The 19,984-nt window shown below is 42.7% G+C and overlaps 1 protein-coding gene across 1 annotated transcript in view; it reads right to left on the bottom strand.

Moving 5' to 3' along the window:
• Positions 1–13,559: 13,559 nt before the first annotated feature.
• LOC118362444 (bcl-2-modifying factor-like) overlaps positions 13,560–19,984 on the bottom strand; it is a 30,092-nt gene continuing 23,667 nt past the window's right edge. The window contains exon 4 of the mRNA XM_035742780.2: positions 13,560–19,607. Coding sequence (XP_035598673.1) covers positions 19,491–19,607 — 117 coding nt within the window. The 3' untranslated portion in view covers positions 13,560–19,490. The remainder of the gene's footprint in view (positions 19,608–19,984) is intronic.

Below are 19,984 nucleotides of genomic sequence, written 5' to 3'. Positions count from 1 at the left end.
TGGGGAAGTAAAGGGCCCCATTGCCAAAATCCTGAAATATCTCTTTATGGTTAGAATTACGGTTGGAGTTAGGGGTTAGGGTTAGGACATAGGGTTTTGGGGGTAAGGTCATGGTTAAGGTTAGGGATTAGAGAAAATAGAATTCTGAATGGGAATCAATTGTTTGGCCCCCACAAGGATAGTTAAACAAATGTGTGTGTGTGCATGTGTGCTTTTATCTGTGTGTGTATGTGTGCCAAGAGTGTGTGAGTGTGCGTGCATATGTATGTGTGTGCTTGTCCTTCTGCTTGCGTGTGCTTCACAGCTGTGCGGCTTGGAGTGACTGGCGCTCAGCAAAGGACTGGGCTCTGCCGGGTTTCTCTTGGTTAACAGAAGAGAACTCACAGTGCTGCACAGTGATTGCACAACTTATTTTCTAAAGAAAATGTACAGAGACGGCTGCAGAATAAATTAAGAACCAATGGAGAAACAAAATACAGAATATGGACAGAGTCAAAGAGATGAACTCTCACTGTCCCAAATCACATGAATTTAACACTTGCAGCCCCCTTCTCAATGACTTATGCATGCCAGGGTCTTAAAGCCTCCGTTTCTAAGCATGAATTAAATGCATCTTTGCCTTACTTATACCACAATAGTACATCACTTTCATAACCTTGTATACTAATTGGGAAGGGGTTGAACTGAAGTGAATTAATGTTTCATGCACAGATATAAAAATCACACATTGTGTTAAAATCCCACAAACACATTGTCTTCAACTACAGAAAATAAAATAATAAATTATTGTCCTTTCAGTATTGACCGATCCATCTGCTGATAGTTGTGATTTGCTGTGATTTGATAGCAGAGCAGGGCTGAGGGCTAGAAGGGCTGGGAGGCTTGAGTTGAGGCTTGGGATGGCGGCAGGTAGCTTAGAGGTTAAGCGGTTAAGTGTGTTGGGCCAGTAAGCGAAAGGTCGCTGGTTCTAATTCCTGAACTGACTCGGTAAAAAATCAGTTGATGTGCTTTTGGGCAAATAACTTAACCCTCATTGCTCTGGATAAGAGCATGTGCTAAATGACTAAAACATAAAACTGGATGGGAATGGGGACTGGATGATGGAGGGCTTCGGGACTAGAGGGCTGGTGAGTCTGTGCTAGAGCTGGACGATGAACTGAAAATGATCTATTCTCCGTCAGGAAACTGAAAAGTTTTGGTATGGCTCCTCAGATCCTCAAAAAGGTTCTAGAGCTGGACCATCGAGAGCATCCTGACTGGTTGCATCACTGCCTGGAATGGCAACTGCTCGGCCTCCGACCGCAAGGCACTACAGAAGGTAGTGCAAATGGCCCAGTACATCACTGGGGCCAAGCTTCCTGCCATCCAGGACCTCTATACCAGGCGGTGTCAGAGGAAGACCCTAAAAATTGTCAATGACTCCAGCCACCCTTGTCAAAGACTGTTCTCTCTGCTACCGCACGGCAAGCGGTACCGGAGCGCCAAGTCTAGGTCCAAGAGGCTTCTAAACAGCTTCTACCCCCAAGCCATAAGGCTCCTGAACAGCTAATCAAATGGCTTCCCAGACTTTTTGCGTTGCCCCCCCCCCCTCTCTTACACTGCTGATACTCTCTGTTGTTATCATCTATGCATAGTTACTTTAATAACTCTACCTTCATATAAACTCAGCAAAAACAGTAACGTCCCTTTTCAGGACCCGGTCTTTCAAAGATAGTTTGTAAAAATACAAATAACTTCACAGATCTTCATTGTAAAGGGTTTAAACACTGTTTCCATGCTTGTTCAATGAACCATAAACAATTAATGAACAAATACCAGTGGAACGGTCGTTAAGACACTAACAGCTTACAGACGGTAGGCAATTAAGGTCACAGTGATGAAAACTTAGGACACTAAAGAGGCCTTTCTACTGACTTTCTACTGAAATACACCAAAAGAAAGATGCCCAGGGTCCCTGCTCATCTGCGTGAACGTGCCTTAGGCATGCTGCAAGGAGGAATGAAACCTGCAGATGTGGCTAGGGCTACAGGGAGACAGGACGGACAGCTTATCATCCTCACAGTGGCACACCACGTCTAACAATACCTGCACAGGATCGGTACATCCAAACACCACACCTACAGGACAGGTACAGGATGGCAACAACAACTGCCCGAGTTACACCAGGAACGCACAATGCCTCTATCAGTGCTCAGACTGTCCGCAATCGGCTGAGAGAGGCTGGACTGAAGGCTTGTAGGCCTGTTGTAAGGCAGCTCCTCACTAGACATCACCGGCAAAAACGTCACCTTAGCGGACAAACCCACATCTCTGGACCAGACAGGACTGGCAAAAAGTGCTCTTCACTGACGGGCCGCGGTTTTGTCTCAACAGTGGTGATGGTCGGATGCGCGTCTGTCATCTAAGGAATGAGCGTTACACCAAGGCCTGTACTCTGGAGTGGGATCGATTTGGAGGTGGAGGGTCCGTCATGGTCTGGGGTGGTGTGTCACCGCATCATCGGACTAAGCTTGTTGTTATTGCATGCAATCTCAACGTTATGCGTTACAGGGAAGAAATTCTCCTCCCTCATGTGGTACCCTTCCTGCAGGCTCATCCTGACATGACCCTCCTGCATGACATTGCCACCAGCCATACTGCTCATTCTGTGTGTGATTTCCTGCAAGACAGGAACGTCAGTGTTGCCAGCGAAGATGCCAGCGACGAGGCCAGTGAAGAGCCCTGGATCGGAGGGTGAGGGCTAGGGCCATTCCCTCAGAAATTTCCAGGAACTTGCAGGTACCTTGGTGGAAGAGTGGGGTAACATCTCACAGCAAGAACTGGCAAATCTGGTGCAGTCCATGAGGGGGAGATGCACTGCATTACTTCATGCAGCTGGTGGCCACACCAGATACGGACTTTTGATTTTGACCCCCACTTTGTTCAGGGACACATTATTCCATTTCTGTTAGTCACGTCTGTGGATCTTGTTCAGTTTATGTCTCAGTTGTTGAATCTTGTTATGTTCATACAAAGATTTACACATGTTAAGCAGTTGTCAGTGAGAGGACGTTTATTGTTTTGCTGAGTTTACATATTGCCCCAAATAACCAGTGCCCCCGCACATTGACTCTGTACCGGTACCCCCCTGTATATAATCACGTTATTTTTATTATTTTACTGCTGCTCTTTAATAACTTGTTACTTTTATTTACTTATTCTTATCCATATTTTTTTAAACTGCATTGTTGGTTAGGGGCTTGTAAGTAAGCATTTCACTCTAAGGTGAAATGTGACTAATAAAATTTGATTTGATTAGTTTAAACCACATTCCAGCCGGTTTCTATTCCACAAGTTACCACCGGCTAAATCTTTGACGTTAAAATGCCCATTTACTCTGTTCCATCTGATTGCGCAATCCACTGTCTCATCAGCCCAACCAGGCAATTTTTCTTTTAGACTAACATTTCGTTTTCAACAGCGGAGATTTGTATAAACCTTGCTGCCTGTCTCTGACATTTGCAATATTGTTTCAATATTCAAATTCGATCTCCAGCTGTCCCATGGTAATGAACGTGTTGGGAGTCTGGATGAGACAGATAGGCAGGCAGCTTTTCTCAGCCAGTTGAAATCATGAATCAGCATAATGTTTTATGATATATACAAAGAACTATCAATAGAACTATCAACAGGTAAAATGAAATGAAGTGCAGCTATTTTGCTGTCTTTCCATCTTCATTTTGAAGTGATTGTGTTGGCTGTGTTGTGGGCTAGCTCCTCTGAACAATAGTGTCCTGATGAGAGTGCACATTTCTACGCCAGGTGAAATTGAGCATTATTAGGTCATTGTTATGGATGTATCCAAATGGTCACTACAAAACAGCAAAAGCAAACCTAAATGCAGCTACTTTGCTGTTATTCTGGCTGCACTGTTTGACGTTACTGTAATTTAGCCATAGTTGGCTAGATAGCAAGCAAGGGGCAAGAAAATTGCCATCCAGTATGGCAATCGAACATTTAGAAAGAACCACTGGGTCCATAGATACAGAACCAAAGGACTGAACTGGTTCGTGTCTCTGGCAACCGAACCGATAGAATGAATGACTAGCCGGCTTGGGTAGCAACCCTTGATCTGTGTCAGGACTATTTATTGTGGAAGGATGAAATAGTATGAATAAATTAATAAAAGTAAAGTTTTAATGAAAATACAGTGGCTTGCAAAAGTATTCAGCCCCTTGGCATGTTTCCTATTTTGTTGCATTACAACCTGGAATTAAAATAGGTTTTTGGGGGGTTTGTATCATTTGACACTTTACTGATACCCTATCACTTTAAAGATGCAAAATATTTTTTATTGTGAGACAAACAAGAAATAACACAAAATAAACTGAAAACTTGAGCGTGCATAACTATTCATAACTATTCCACCTTTGGCAGCAATTTCAGCTGCAAGTCTCTTAGGGTATTTCTAGTGGTTAGAGCGTTGGACTAGTAACCGGAAGGTTGCAAGTTCAAACCCCCCAGCTGACAAGGTACAAATCTGTCATTCTGCCCCTGAACAGGCAGTTAACCCAATGTTCCTAGGCTGTCATTGAAAATAAGAATTTGTTCTTAACTGACTTGCCTAGTTAAATAAAGGTTTTTTTAAAAAGCGTGGCACATCTAGCCACTGGGATTTTTGCCCATTCTTCAAGGAAAAACTGCTCCAGCTCCTTCAAGTCGGATGGGTTCCACTGGTGTACAGCAATCTTTAAGTCATACCACAGATTCTCAATTGGATTGAGGTCTGGGCTCTGATTAGGCCATTCCAAGACATTTAACTGTTTCCCATTAAACCACTCAAGTGTTGCTTTAGCAGTATGCTTAGGGTCATTGTCCTGCTGGAAGGTGAACCTCCGTCCCAGTCTCAAATCTCTGGAAGACTGAAACAGGTTTCCCTATAAAATATCCCTGTATTTAGCGCCATCCATCATTCCTTCAATTCTGACCAGTTTCCCAGTCCCTGAAAAACATACCCACAGCATGATGCTGATGGTTTTCTCGGGGTGATGAGAGGTGTTTGGTTTGTGCCAGACAGCGTTTAACTTGATGGCCAAAAAGCTACATTTTAGTCTCATCTGCCCATTTTCTTCATTTTTTTCCTTCGTCCATATGTTTGGGGAGTCTCCCACATGCCTTTTGGCGAACACCAAACATGTTTGCTTATTTTTTTCTTTATTAAGCAATGGCTTTTTTTCTGGCCACTCTTCCGTAAAGCCCAGCTCTGTGGAATATACGGCTTAAAGTGGTCCTATGGACAGATACTTCAATCTCCGCTGTGGAACTTTGCAGATCATTCAGGGTTATCTTTGGTCTCTTTGTTGCCTCTCTGTTTAATGCCCTCCTTGCCTGATCCGTGAGTTTTGGTGGGCGGCCCTTTCTTGGCAGGTTTGTTGTTGAGCCATATTCTTTTCATTTTTTTTTATAATGGTGCTCTGTGGGATGTTCAAAGTTTCTGATATTTTTTTTTAACCCAACCCTGATCTGTACTTCTCCACAACTTTGTCCCTGACCTGTTTAGAGAGCTCCTAAGACAGCTGCCTCTGATTGGGAACCACACTCGGCCAAAACCAAAGAAATACAAATCATAGAATGCCCACCCCACATCACACTGACCTCACCAAATAGAGAAATAAAACGACTCTCTAAGGTCAGAGCGTGACAGTACCCCCCTCCCCCCTAAAGGTGTGGACTCCCGGCCACAAACCTGAACCTATAGGGGAGGGTCCGGGTGGGGACCATCGCTGCAGGCTCCGGACTGGGGACCGTCGCTGGAGGCTCCGGACTGGGGAGCATCGATCATCACTGGAGGCTTCGTGCCATGGATCATCACTGGAGGCTTCGGGCAATGGATCATCACTGGAGGCTTTGTGCCTTGGATCATCACTGGAGGCTGGGTTCATGGAGCCTGCACAGGATATACTGGGCCGTGGAGACGCACTGGAGGTCTAGACCGCAGAGCTGGCACAACCCGTCCTGGCTGGATGCTCACCCTAGCCCGGCAACTGCGGGACGTTGGAACAGGATGCACTGGACTGTGAAAGCGCACCGGAGACACTGTGCGTAGAGCCGGCACAGGATATACTGGGCCAAGGAGGCGCACTGGAGGTCTGGAGCGTAGAGCTGGCACGTGGAGTTGGCTCAGGTCTATAACCTGACTCCGCCAATCTCCCCGTGTGCCTCCCCCCAAATTGTTTTGGGGCTGCCTCTCGTGCCTGCTTCGTCGTGCCAACTCCTCGTATCTTCGCCATTCCGCCTTTGCTGCTTCTAGCTCCCCCTTAGGACGCCGATATTCTCCAGCCTGTGTATGATATACCTAAGTATGATTCCCAATCAGAGACAACGATAGACAGCTGCCTCTGATTGGGAAACACACTCGGCCAAAACCAAAGAAATATAAAACATAGAATGCCCACCCCACATCACAGGGGGATGAATAATTTTGCAGGGCACTGTGACAGGGGGATGAATAATTTTGCAAGGCACTGTATGTAAATCATTATTTGAACATGTTCGTAACCTGTTGTGTAAAAGTGATAATTCCCTCGAAGCCGGTGTTTTGAGGATATATTGGTATGGATTTTCAGACATTATCACTGAAATAAACATATTGTTCTATTTATAGTTTTGTGATAATTCATTACATTTATCGTGATATGGATTTCTGTTCATATCGCCCAGCAATGAGTCTGTGCCGACTGGGAGGTTAGCTGTGTTGGAGGGGGCTCTGTTACCCCCAGCATACCCAGTACAACTTAGCTCAGCCTATGCACTCTGGCTTTGTTGACTTAGCTGGTGTTCCCATGACAACTGTAGACTTTCCTGGAGCCAGATGTGTACAGAGAAGAGTAGAGAATGTGAGAATACTTCAGTGTTTGTGTTCGCTATGACATGGCTGAGGTTGTTATTTGATATGTAGACTATTGCCTTTCTGCAGAAGTAGCATGGAAATAACTCTGGGATAAAGTGTCAAGCAACAGGATGGTGTTACTATTCACTGTCAATGGACTATTATAAACTCTTAGTAATAATGTTCATTTGGTGGATCACTGCCTCTTACTCAAACAACAACACAACAGTACTTCAGGTAGTGAGTCAGAGGCCATGGGCACCTCCAGTATTATTTTAGCCAAAGCACAGACAAGACAATTAAAGGCAAAAACAAACAATGCCAAAATACACAATGCTATCTAAAGAACCATCTTAAACAAAAGAGAAAAGTGCTATAATCATGAGGTTGGTTTATCTCCATTTTAATATGTCTTCCCAGACAGCACTAGTCCCCTGCCATCAACTTCATCTGGCATGCAATCAGGAGAGCCACAGAGTTGTTTTGGTGCTGTCACTCAATCAGGAGGTACCTCCCAACCCCCCCTTGTTCTCGTCCTAGCCCCCCTCTTTACAGCCCACTTTGCAGATGCTTTCAGACTAGGAGGGATGTCGTTACAGAAGCACAATATCAACAAACAGAACAAAGAAAAACTGGAAAATGTTACACATAAACTTGGAACATATACATTTACAGAAAACTCTGTCCTTTTTTTCACACCAGCCAGACAACAGCCAGACCTTCTCTGCCAGGCAATGAGGCCTGGCAGAAAATACAAACAATTGAACTAACAAACCGACCTATCCATGTAGCCTATCCAGCTCTATATGGTCCTCTTTGTCCCTGATAATAGGGTAAAATTGCTATTGTCAAGGAGTAATTCATGTCATAGTAGACACATTAAAATGAGCTGTAGTCACTAGTTGCTCCCCCAGTAAATGTCTGTCTGAAATTATAGGTTAATGAAATGAGTGTGCTGCTCATAGGTGGTAATTTAGTAATTACCTATGTGTTTGGGTGAGATGGTGTGAGATGAGATGGTGTTGGGTGAGAGTACAGTCCTGGGGGGGATTCTGTGGCTGGGTGGGACACAGGGGGTGATGAGGTGCCTGTCAGCGCTAATTTGCTGTTATTCTCCAGCTCATAGCTACTTTATTCACTTAATGATACTGTGCCTATCTGATGCCTTTAGCACAACTGTCAGCCTCTACAGAGAGAAAACCGAACCAGTACTAGGCAGAGGCCAGACCGAATGACATGTAGAGATTGACTCTGTGCTGGTTTTGTTGTGTTCATCAGCTGAGCACAATCAGTCTTCTTTTCTCGGTTCTCTTGTGAGCCGCCCCACTCAGCCAAAGGCTCCAGTCACGGAGGCTGCACTGCATCGATTGGCTTTGCAGACATAAACAAGAGCTGCACTTGCAAGTGACCCATGGGCCTGACCCCAGAGATAGACGCTCCCTCTAATGGGTGTCTCTTTCAGCGGGCGGTCCGTGGAACAGAGAAGCCATTGTTTGTGCCAGGAACAGCCAAGACTCAAGCCCACAAAAGTGCTGAGCCAAGAGGAGCAGGCTAGAGAGCCAGGGAACTATGGGCCCTTCCTCCTCCTCCTGCTGCAAGGCAGAGCCTCAGCCTTCCACTCCCTGAGGGAGAGTAAACCCAGGAGAGGATTGCCACCTCCCCCCTCAGAGCAGAGCCATGCTAACAAAGCAATCATTGCACTGATAACACCTGGTCTGGCTGCTTCACTTGTTTTGATCACACATCTTTTATCACTTTTATCTTTTCTTAGTCTCTTGTTGCTTTTTGGAGGATTTGAAGACATTTTAAGAGATACTTTAAATGACAAACCTATAGTAGCTAGAAGTGAGAACCCACCACATCCTCTGATGCACACAGGCCCGGGAGTTCTCCTGCTGGAAGTGGCCAAACAGGTGAGTCGGGTGTCAGTGAGGTGTGAAATCTTACTTGGCAGCCATGACAATACGCTTGCCACACGTCAGACCTGGGGGAGGTGACTTTACACACAGCACACAGCGTTAACTAGTCTATTCAACTCAGCCTGAGCTGAGGAGCAAAATAACACTGGGTTTTACTGCAATTTGTTGTAATGATGATCCCTTGTAAGATATGGTGCAAAGAAATTGACATAAACCTCACATATTGAATGTGAGGTTTATTTTATGTTGTGGTACTTGTGTATGTCATGTATGTATAAAAACAACACCTTTATCTCACAAGAACATTCACAAGTGATTATATAGTCATTATAAACACCATGTTAGGAACCACACACTGATATTCCACCACTGTTATGCATAAGGGACATTCATGCATATATTTGTAATCAGCAGTATCGCAATTGCAGTCGCAGTATAGGTCGCCAGGTCGCAATTGTAAATGAGAACTTGTTCTCAACTTGCCTACCTGGTTAAATAAAGGTGAAATAAAAATAAAATAAAATATCAAGCCCCCTGGTCTGACAGTCCCAGTAGTACTGTATAAGTCATCTGCAGGCATGGCAGCCGTGGCTCTGACCTTTGTAGAAGTGACAGTAATGCAGAGTGAGGGGACTTCATGGACACATCCTCCTAACCAAGGCTCTGCTGGAGACCAGGGCACAGGTTGTCTGTAGTAGCTACTCATCCTCAGTATTACCAATGCCCTGCTAGACAGGCCTGTGTGTGTGTGTGTGTGTGTGTGTGTGTGTGTGTGTGTGTGTGTGTGTGTGTGTGTGTGTGTGTGTGTGTGTGTGTGTGTGTGTGTGTGTGTGTGTGTGTGTGTGTGTGTGTGTGTGTGTGTGTGTGTGTGTGTGTGTGTGTGTGTGTGTGTGTGTGTGTGTGTGTGTGTGTGTGTGTGTGTGTGTGTGTATACAGTACTGCTAGTTAGACAGTCATGAGTGTAGGCTGAAGGCCCCATCGCTCCCAATAAATGAATGAGCACTCAGCAGGAGGGATGTGACGGGCACTCCCACTGACAAACACCTGGCTAACTTCTAATGGCTAGCTGGCAATCCTCAGATGCTTGGATAGTTTTAAGTGGCTTCATTTCACAATGATGCTTATAACAAATGGACAACTTGATGTTGGATGTTGGAGGGAAGAGAATAATAACTTCTACCTCAGCACTACAGTACTTGCATCGAAGCAAAGAATTTATCAAGTAACCACACAGTTGAAGTCAGAAGTTTACAAACACTTTAGCCAAATACATTTAAACTCAGTTTTTCACAATTCCTGACATTTAATCCTAGTAAATATTCCCTGTTTTAGGTCAGATAGGGTTACCACTTTAAAAAATAATTTCTGGGCACCATGGTGTCTTGTTTCTCTTTCAAAGAAATCAAAGACTGTTCTATGCAGGTTATTGCATCGTCAATGGTCTGCTATACTACAGACACACAGCTAGTTCAGCACATGACAGATTTGAAAGAACACTGTACAATATCACAGGGATTGCTCAGGGACGCATCAGATCTACAGACAAAACATACTTTCCAGTTCATGTTGATTACAAAAGAATGCAAAAGTAGACCAAAAGGATTGAATCCATAACCAATGCCCGGTGACAAAAAATGTTTGGCAAATGATCTGCATGGTACTGATCCAGCTCCAAAGCATTGACCAGACAATGGTCATACTGTAGTTATGTACAGTTGAAGTCGGAAGTTTACATACACCTTAGCCAAATACATATCTCACTGGTCACCCCCAAAACCAATTGTTCCTTTCCTTCCAGTTCTCCGCTGCCAATGACTGGAACGAACTGCAAAAATCACTGAAGCTGGAGACTCATATCTCCCTCACTATCTTTAATCACAGCTGTCAGAGCAGCTCACAGATCACTGCACCTGTACATAGCCCATCTGTAAACAGCCCATCTATCTACCTCATTGTAACGGCATTCTTCGTTTGTTGAAAGAGAGTCGGACCGAAATGCTGCGTGGTTGTTACTCATGTTCTTTAATGAATGAATCGCGATACATGAAATAACTATTAGTTATTAGTGAAAACTAATTACAGCCTATCTGGTGAACACTACACAGAGACAGGAACAATCACCCACGAAATACACAGTGAAACCCAGGCTACCTAAATACGGTTCCCCATCAGAGACAACAAGAATCACCTGACTCTGATTGAGAACCGCCTCAGGCAGCCAAGCCTATACTAGACACACCCCTAATCAACCACAATCCCAATGCCTACAAAAAAAACAATATGACAATACAATAAACCCATGTCACACCCTGGCCTGAACAAATAATTAAAGAAAACACAAAATACTAAGACCAAGGCGTGACACTCATCCCCATAGTGTATTTATTTATTTATCTTGCTCCTTTGCACCCCAGTATCTCTACTTGCACGTTCATCTTCTGCACATCTACCATTCCAGTGTTTAATTGCTATATTGTAATTACTTCTCCACCATGGCCTATGTATTGCCTTACCTCCCTTATCTTACCTCATTTGCACACACTGTATATATGGGTCTTCCAAATGGACAATGACTCCAAGCATACTTCCAAAGTTGTGGAAAAATGGCTTAAGGACAACAAAGTCAAGGTATTAGAGTGTCCATCACAAAGCCCTGACCTCAATCCCATAGAGAATGTGTGGACAGAACTGAAAAAGCGTGTGCGAGCAAGGAGGCCTACACACCTGACTCAGTTACACCAGCTCTGTCAGGGGGAATGGGACAAAATTCACCCAACTTATTTTGGGAAGCTTGTGGAAAGCTACCCGAAATGTTTGACCCAAGTTAAACAATTGAAAGGCAATGCTACCAAATACTAATTGAGTGTATGTAAACTTCTGACCCACTGGGATTGTGATGAAATAAATAAAAGCTAAAATACATAATTCTCTCTACTATTATTCTGACATTTCACATTCTTTAAAACAAAGTGGTGATCCTAACTGACCTAAGAGAGAGAATTTTTACTGTGAGTAAATGTCAGGAATTGTGAAAAACTGAGTTTAAATGTGTTTGGCTACAGTATACAGTGGGGAGAACAAGTATTTGATACACTGATGATTTTGCAGGTTTCCCACTTACAAAGCATGTAGAGGTCTGTAATGTTTTATCATAGGTACACTTCAACTGTGAGAGACGGAATCTAAAACAAAAATCCAGAAAATCACATTGTATGATTTTTAAGTAATTCATTAGCATTTTATTGCATGACATAAGTATTTGATCATCTACCAACTTGTAAGAATTCCGACTCTCACAGACCTGTTACACTTTCGTTAAGAAGTCCTCCTGTTCTCCACTCATTACCTGTATTAACTGCACCTGTTTGAACTCGTTACCTGTATAAAATACACCTGTCCACACACTCAATCAAACAGACTCCAACCTCTCCACAATGGCCAAGACCAGAGAGCCGTGTAAAGACATCAGGGGTAAAATTGTAGACCTGCACAAGGCTGTAATGGGCTACTGGACAATAGGCTAGCAGCTTGGTGAGAAGGCAACAAGTGTTGGTGCAATTATTAGAAAATGGAAGAGGTTCAAGATGACGGTCAATCATCCTCAGTCTGGGGCTCCATGCAAGATCTCACCTCGTGGGGCATCAATGATCAAAAGGAAGGTGAGGGATCAGCCCAGAACTACACGGCAGGACCTGGTCAATGACCTGAAGAGAGCTGGGACCACAGTCTCAAAGAAAACCAGTAACACACTACACCGTCATGGATTAAAATCCTGTAGCGCACGCAAGGTCCCCCTGCTCAAGCCAGCGCATGTCCAGGCCCGTCTGGAGTTTGCCAATGACCATCTGGATGATCCAGAGGAGGAATGGGAGAAGGTGATGTGGTCTGATGAGACAAAAATAGAGCTTTTTGGTCTAAACTCCACTCGCCGTGTTTGGAGGAAGAAGGATGAGTACAACCCCAAGAACACCATCCCAACCGTGAAGCATGGAGGTGGAAGCATCATTCTTTGGGGATGCTTTTCTGCAAAGGGGACAGGCCGACTGCACCATATTGAGGGGAGGATGGATGGGGCCATGTATCGCAAGATCTGTTAGCAACCTCCTTCCCTCAGTAAGAGCATTGAAGATGGGTCGTGGCTGGGTCTTCCAGCATGACAACGACCCAAAACACACAGCCAGGGAAACTAAGGAGTGGCTCCGTAAGAAGCATCTCAAGGTCCTGGAGAGGCCTCGCCAGTCTCCAGACCTGAACCCAATAGACAATCTTTGGAGGGAGCTGAAAGTCCGTATTGCCTAGCGCCAGCCCCGAAACCTGAAGAATCTGGAGAAGGTCTGTATGGAGGAGTGGGCCAAAATCCCTGCTGCAGTGTGTGCAAACCTGGTCAAGAACTACAGGAAACGTATGATCTCTGTAATTGCAAACAAACGTTTCTGTACCAAATATTAAGTTCTGCTTTTCTGATGTATCAAATACTTATGCCATGCAATAAAATGCAAATTAATTACTGAAAAATCATACAATGTGATTTTCTGGATTTTTGTTTTAGATTCTGTCTCTCACAGTTGAAGTGTACCTTTGATAAAAATTACAGACCTCTACATGCTTTGTAAGTAGGAAAACCTGCAAAATCGGCAGTGTATCAAATACTTGTTCTCCCCACTGTATGTAAACTTCCGACGTCAACTGTAAGTGTATGTAAACTTCTGAATTCAACTGTAACATGTAGTTTTACCAGGGGACATTTTTTGGGGAGAAAACAATTGAAGCCATTTACACTTTCAATATAATTTTATTGAAAAAAAAGTACCAATAAAACAGAACAAGTAATTCAGAAAAAGATTTGTTGAGCAAAGCTCTTATATGTACAGCATATTGCACTACATAACAAATTGTCCTTACTTCCATAATGTATCAACAAAAATAAAACACAAAAAAATAATTGAGTGCACAGTACAGTCTTGAAAACACACAGTCAATGTTCACAAAAATGCTACATTTTCGCTGGGTCTCTTTTCTTGGGAGTACAGAGAGTGTGTGATAATCAAGACTTAGTTGAAACTGAGCAGTTAAAGGCATTTTCCAGGTGTCAGTAATACATGTACAGTTCATCGGTTCCTAGAAAAGGACAATGTTTCTTGGTTATGAGTTAACCTCAGAGGTCATATGGAGCACAACACGAAAATAAATGGTTCCGTTTTGACGGTATCGTTGAGAACATGTTTACACCAGAACCAGTCAAAAAAGGAATGTTTCAAGCTCATTTATATACAAAAAAAGCCCTTGATCTCATTGGACTTGTTAAAAAGATCGAGCAGGTATTAAAAACTATTTAAAAGCCTCAAAACTGTCCCTATAAAAGCTGACCCTTTCATATGAAAAGACATTAAAAAAGTTAGGAAAGACAATTGAGTACGAAATGGTCTCATAAAAAAAGGTACATTTAAAGAAAGTGGACAAAATAAATCAAGACACTGACGGTTTTTCCATAATATACAAAACTCACTGTATAGCGTTCCTGTAGCTTTGCACAGTGCTGAGATATGGCAAGTATATGTCTATCTCCAGTACACAGCTTCAGAACCCCCTCTGAAAAATAATTTCTGGGCACCATGGTGGCTTTTTTCTCTTTCAAATAAATCAAAGACTGTTCTATGCATCGTCAATGGTCTGCTATACTACAGACACACAGCTCGTTCAGCACATGACAGATTTGAAAGAACGAACCAGAGTACACTGTACAATATCACAGGGACTGCTCAGGGACACATCAGATCTACAGACACAAAGTACTTTCCAGTGCATGTTTATTACAGAAGAATGCTAAAATAGACTAAAAGGATTGAACCCATAACCAATGCCCAGTGACAAAAAAAATGTTTTGGCAAATTATCTGCACGGTACTGATCCAGCTCCAAAGCATTGACCAGACAATGGTCATACTGTAGTTATGTACAGTTGAAGTCGGAAGTTTACATACACCTTAGCCAAACACATTTAAGCTCAGTTTTTCACAATTCCTGACATTTATTCCGAGTAAAGATTCCCTGTTTTAGGTCAGTTAGGATCACCACTTTATTTAAAAAATGTGAAAAGTCAGAATAATAGTAGAGAGAATGATGTATTTCAGCTTTTATTTCTTTCATCACATTCCCAATGGGTCAGAAGTTTACATACACTCAATTAGTATTTGGTAGCATTGGCTTTAAATTGTTTAACTTGGGTCAAACGTTTCAGGTAGCCTTCCACAAGCTTCCCACAATAAGTTGGGTGAATTTTGGCCCATTCCTCCTGACAGAACTGGTGTAACTGAGTCAGGATTGGAGGCCTCCGTGCTCGCACACGCATTTTCAGTTCTGCCCACAATTTTTCTAAAGGATTGAGGTCAGGGCTTTGCGATGGCCACTCCAATACCTTGACTTTGTTGTCCTTAAGCCATTTTGCAACAACTTTGGAAGTATGATTGGGGTCATTGTCCATTTGGAAGACCCATTTGCGACCAAGCTTTAACTTCCTGACTGATGTCTTGAGATGTTGCTTCAATATATCCACATAATTTTCCTCTTCATGATGCCATCTACTTTGTGAAGTGCACCAGTCCCTCCTGCAGCAAAGCACCCCCACAACATGATGCTGCCACCCCCGTGCTTCACAGTTGGATTGGTGTTTCTTCTGCTTGCAAACCTCCCCCTTTTTCCTCCAAACATAATAATGGTCACTATGGCCAAACAGTTCTATTATTTTTTCATCAGACCAGAGGACATTTCTCCAAAAAGTACGATCTTTGTCCCCATGTGCAGTTGCAAACCGTAGTTTTGCTTTTTATTGTGGTTTAGGAGCAGTGGCTTCTTCCTTGCTGAGCGGCCTTTCAGGTTATGTCGATATAGAATAAGTTTTACTGTGGATATAGATACTTTTGTACCTGTTTCCTTTGCAAAGGTCCTTTGCTGTTGCACTTTTCGCACCAAAGTACATTCATCTCTAGGCGACTGAACACGTATCCTTTCTGAGTGGTATGACAGGTGCGTGGTCCCATGGTGTTACTAGCGTACTGTTGTTTGTACAGATGAACATATTACCTTCAGGCGTTTGGAAATTGCTCCCAAGAATGAACCAGACTTGTGGAGGTCTACAATTTCTTTCTGAGGTCTTGGCTGATTTCTTTAGATTTTCCCATGATGACAAGCAAAGATGCACTGAGTTTGAAGGTAGGCCTTGCATATGTCCACAGGTACACCTCCAATTGACTCAAATTATGTCAATTAGCCAATCAGAAGCTTCTAAAAGCCATGACATTTTTTGGAATTTTCCAAGCTGTTTAAAGGCACAGTCAACTTAGTGTATGTAAACTTCTGACCCACTGGAATTGTGACACAGTGAATTATAAGTGAAATAATTGTTGGACAAATGACTTGGGTCATGAACAAAGTAGATGTCCTAACCGACTTGCCTAAATTATAGTTTGTTAACAAGACATTTGTAGAGTGGTTGAAAAATGAGTTTCAATGACTCCAACCTAAGTGTATGTAAACTTCCGACTTCAACTGTAGCTAAACTGATCTGTGATCTTTCCAGAATGAACACTGAGATTTTACTGCTATCTGCTGAATGGCTAACGTGACATGGTTGATTCATATAAATGCCTTAACCGATTGGGCCCATTTCTGGAGATGACTACCCTCAGGGAAAACACTTCGCAGATAACCATCGTTCTATACAGTCAAACAAATGAATTATATACACATTTTTAAAAAACAAAAGGAAGAGAAATTGCACACAAAATCCATACAGTAGAAAAGGGTGAATATACAAAAAATAAATAAAAAATAAAAAAACGGAAAACAACGCTAAAAGTCCTAAAGGAAATGGATGAGCAGTACACATAGATGTAGGCTACAGTAGAGCGAGAGAAGCGAGTTTAGGGACGGTTTAAGGGCTACAGTGAGACAGGAGGCTACGGTGACTGGCTCAGCATTCAGGATCTGCAGGAAACAACAAACAACAAAAACAGCGATGTTCAGCTCATCTCTCACTGCCCCACATGGTTCTAAATTAGTCCCTGCCTCAACAGACAGAGCAAGCGTCATCATCTGACCAGTCTGTCTAAAGAATACCTTTATATCTATGGTTATGTATCTAATATATTTCAACTGATGCAGACAACAGAATTGGACTGAACCACTCCATTCCTTTGTCATCCTACTCTACATGGGAAACTGTTATTTGTATTTTCCCTGGCACTGAAACATACAGGTAACTGCCAAAATAATGGAAACACTTGAGTAAATGAGGGATGCAAAGTATATTTTAATCAGGTATTTCCACACAGGTGTGGTTCCTGAGTTAATAAATGAATTAATATCCCATTATATATATATGTTTAAAAAGGTTGGGCAGGCCATTATTTTGGCTACCATGGCTATGCCCCCATAGGATGACAATGTCCCCATCCACAGGACACGAGTGGCCACTGAATGGTTTGATGAGCATGAAAATGATGTAAACCATATGAAATGGCCGTCACTGTCACCAGATCTCAACCCAATTGAACACTTATGGGAGATTCTGGAGGGGCGCCTGAGACAGCGTTTTCCACCACCATCAACAAAACACCATATTATTCCAAGCACTTGTAGAATCTATGCCAAGGGGCATTGAAGCTGTTCTGGCTCGTGGTGGCCCAACACCACCCTATGAAGGCACTTTATATGGGTGTTTCCTTGATTTTGGCAGTTACCTGTTTCTCCAGCATTCTAAATTATGGGTTGAAAGAAAGCACTGATTATACAGACAGAAGATGACACAGAAGATGGCTGTAGGACCAAATTACCAAGAGTTGTGTCTGAAATTACAGCCTCATGATGTATACTTCTCCTTCAAAATGGGCAAAAAGTAAAGTACTGTAGGACTAAACATAACCATATTAACAGGAGTTGTGTCTGAAATTACAGCCTCATGATATATACTGCTACTTCAAAATGGACAAAAAGTGAAGTAAAAAGGCAATAAAATGTACAACAAACAGCATCTTCAAGAATACAGCAGTGTCTTCAAAAAGATTCATATTTCAATAGTCATTACAGTCTTGCATACTACCAGTTCATTTCGAATCTCAGACACGTTTTCTTGTCAATTGGATTATCAGCGGTGATTTCTATTAAAAAGTTACACCACAGGATCTGAGGACAAAGAACTAATACAAGATCACTACACAGGTTAAAATATATATATATATAAAAGCCCATGCAAGAATCCTGAGAGGAGGGAAGATGTTGTTGTTTCACATGTTTGTTTTGGTGTCCAGAATACAAGTGCATCTCTGGCAGTGGGTTAGAGAGCACATCGATTGGAGGGCTAAAAAACATTGGAATTTCAATGAGGCATTCATTTAACCAGCATCACGTGTACCTCAGATGTTTTATTCTAATGATAACAGGCCATTTTCAGTCACTTCCTGGGAAGATATAGCTTGGTCATGTGAATGAAAACATTGTAATGTTACCATTGCAAATCAGATACAGTTAAAAACCTTCATTTAATGACAGAGGTTGGCTTTGTAACCGAATCTACTCCTGACTGATGTACTATAGTGCAAACAGTGTGGACACATAGCTCCACTTGAAGGGCCTGGTAGTCTTAAAACAAAAAAATGATCAGTACAATCTCTCTCACAATGACTGGGGTCCAGTTCAGGGATTTATGAAATGAGTAAGAGATAACTCTGAAATAAACTATGATTGAAAACCTGGTGTTCTCTCTGAGTAACTCGTGGGATCCACTTTTGCTTTGGAAGTTGTATCATGGCTGCGGGTAGATGTTTTGGGAGTGCTGTTGAAGGGGGGTGGGGGGTGGGGGTCCTAAAGAGTATTTTTCTCTGCTAATACAGCAGTAATAAAGGCCTAGTTCACAAATGTTATGAGAAAATGTTATATATATATATATATACACTTTTTTATCAGGGGTGCTGTAGCACCCCTATTTCCCGCGGCTATGTACTGGATCTACCTTCACACCACAAAGTGGCATTTACCACATCGGAAGCCACTGGATGTTTCATTATTTTTGGTGACAATGGGAAAAACAACAATTATTGAAATCAAAACAATAAAAGTGACTGGAAGAGCAAAGAATAATCAACATGTAATATAACAGTATACACAACCCCATTGAGGAGAAGGTTTAGGTGAAAAATGCTTTGTTCTGAGAGACTGCATCTTTGGAAATTAGTAAGTTATCAAGTTTGACCAATTATTTCCTGGAAACTTCAGAAAAGAAAACCATATGAACCACTCTTCTTTCCCTTCTTCAGATCCCTCCATCTATTTCTTTCTTCTGCTTGGTTCTTGTCAACAGTCATTGGGTTGTGGTAGAAGACATTGACAAGGCATTCCCGGGACCATGGAGGTCATTCAAGATGTACACATACGGAAGTGCAAACAAATTCAACAGGAATAATGTACTGTACAAAATACTACATCAAACAATTACCAAAATAAGGACATCGTCCAGTAGAGAAATCTCGTGAAACAACATGGCATCTTCTTGGAAAAAAACAACCTCGTAAAAAATGGTTGTCTCCGTCCCGCGGGGACCTTTTCTCTTTTGTAATTTTTCCCCAACAGACCCGTGTTAAATTTGACAGTGCCATTTGGAGTCCAGTTCCTGTGGGAGAGGGGTAGTCTGGGCTGGGCTGGTCCTCTCCATCACCTCCACCCTGCTCTCCCCCCTCCAGCGATGGCCTCCTGCTCAAACAGCAGGGTGAGCAGAGCCGAGGCCAGGCGCCACCACAAGGGCCTCATGTTCCTTTGGTTTCGGTGATACTGCAACAAAACAAAGGAGAAATACAACTGAGTCAGAACAGCATAAGTGGCCTCAATTAAAAAATGTCATCATTCATCAAGGACGCCAGAGGACAAAAATTTAACTGAGGATCTCAATTTAACCTTGCGCACCCTAGATGCAGTTGCACCCCTAAAAACTAAAAAATGTCTCATAAGAAACTAACACAGAAAATACCCGAGCTCTGAAGCAAGCTTCCAGAAAATTGGAACGGAAATGGCGCCACACCAAACTGGAAGTCTTCCGACTAGCTTGGAAGGGGGTACCGTGCAGTACCGAAGAGCCCTTACTGCTGCTCGATCGTCCTATTTTTCTAACTTAATTGAGGAAAATAAGAACAATCCGAAATTCCTTTTTG

Source organism: Oncorhynchus keta, chromosome 29, assembly GCF_023373465.1.
Source record: "Oncorhynchus keta strain PuntledgeMale-10-30-2019 chromosome 29, Oket_V2, whole genome shotgun sequence".
NCBI lineage: Eukaryota > Metazoa > Chordata > Actinopteri > Salmoniformes > Salmonidae > Oncorhynchus > Oncorhynchus keta.
The sequence above is the reverse complement of the archived record's forward strand: the minus strand, read 5'-3'. Positions and strand labels throughout refer to the sequence as shown.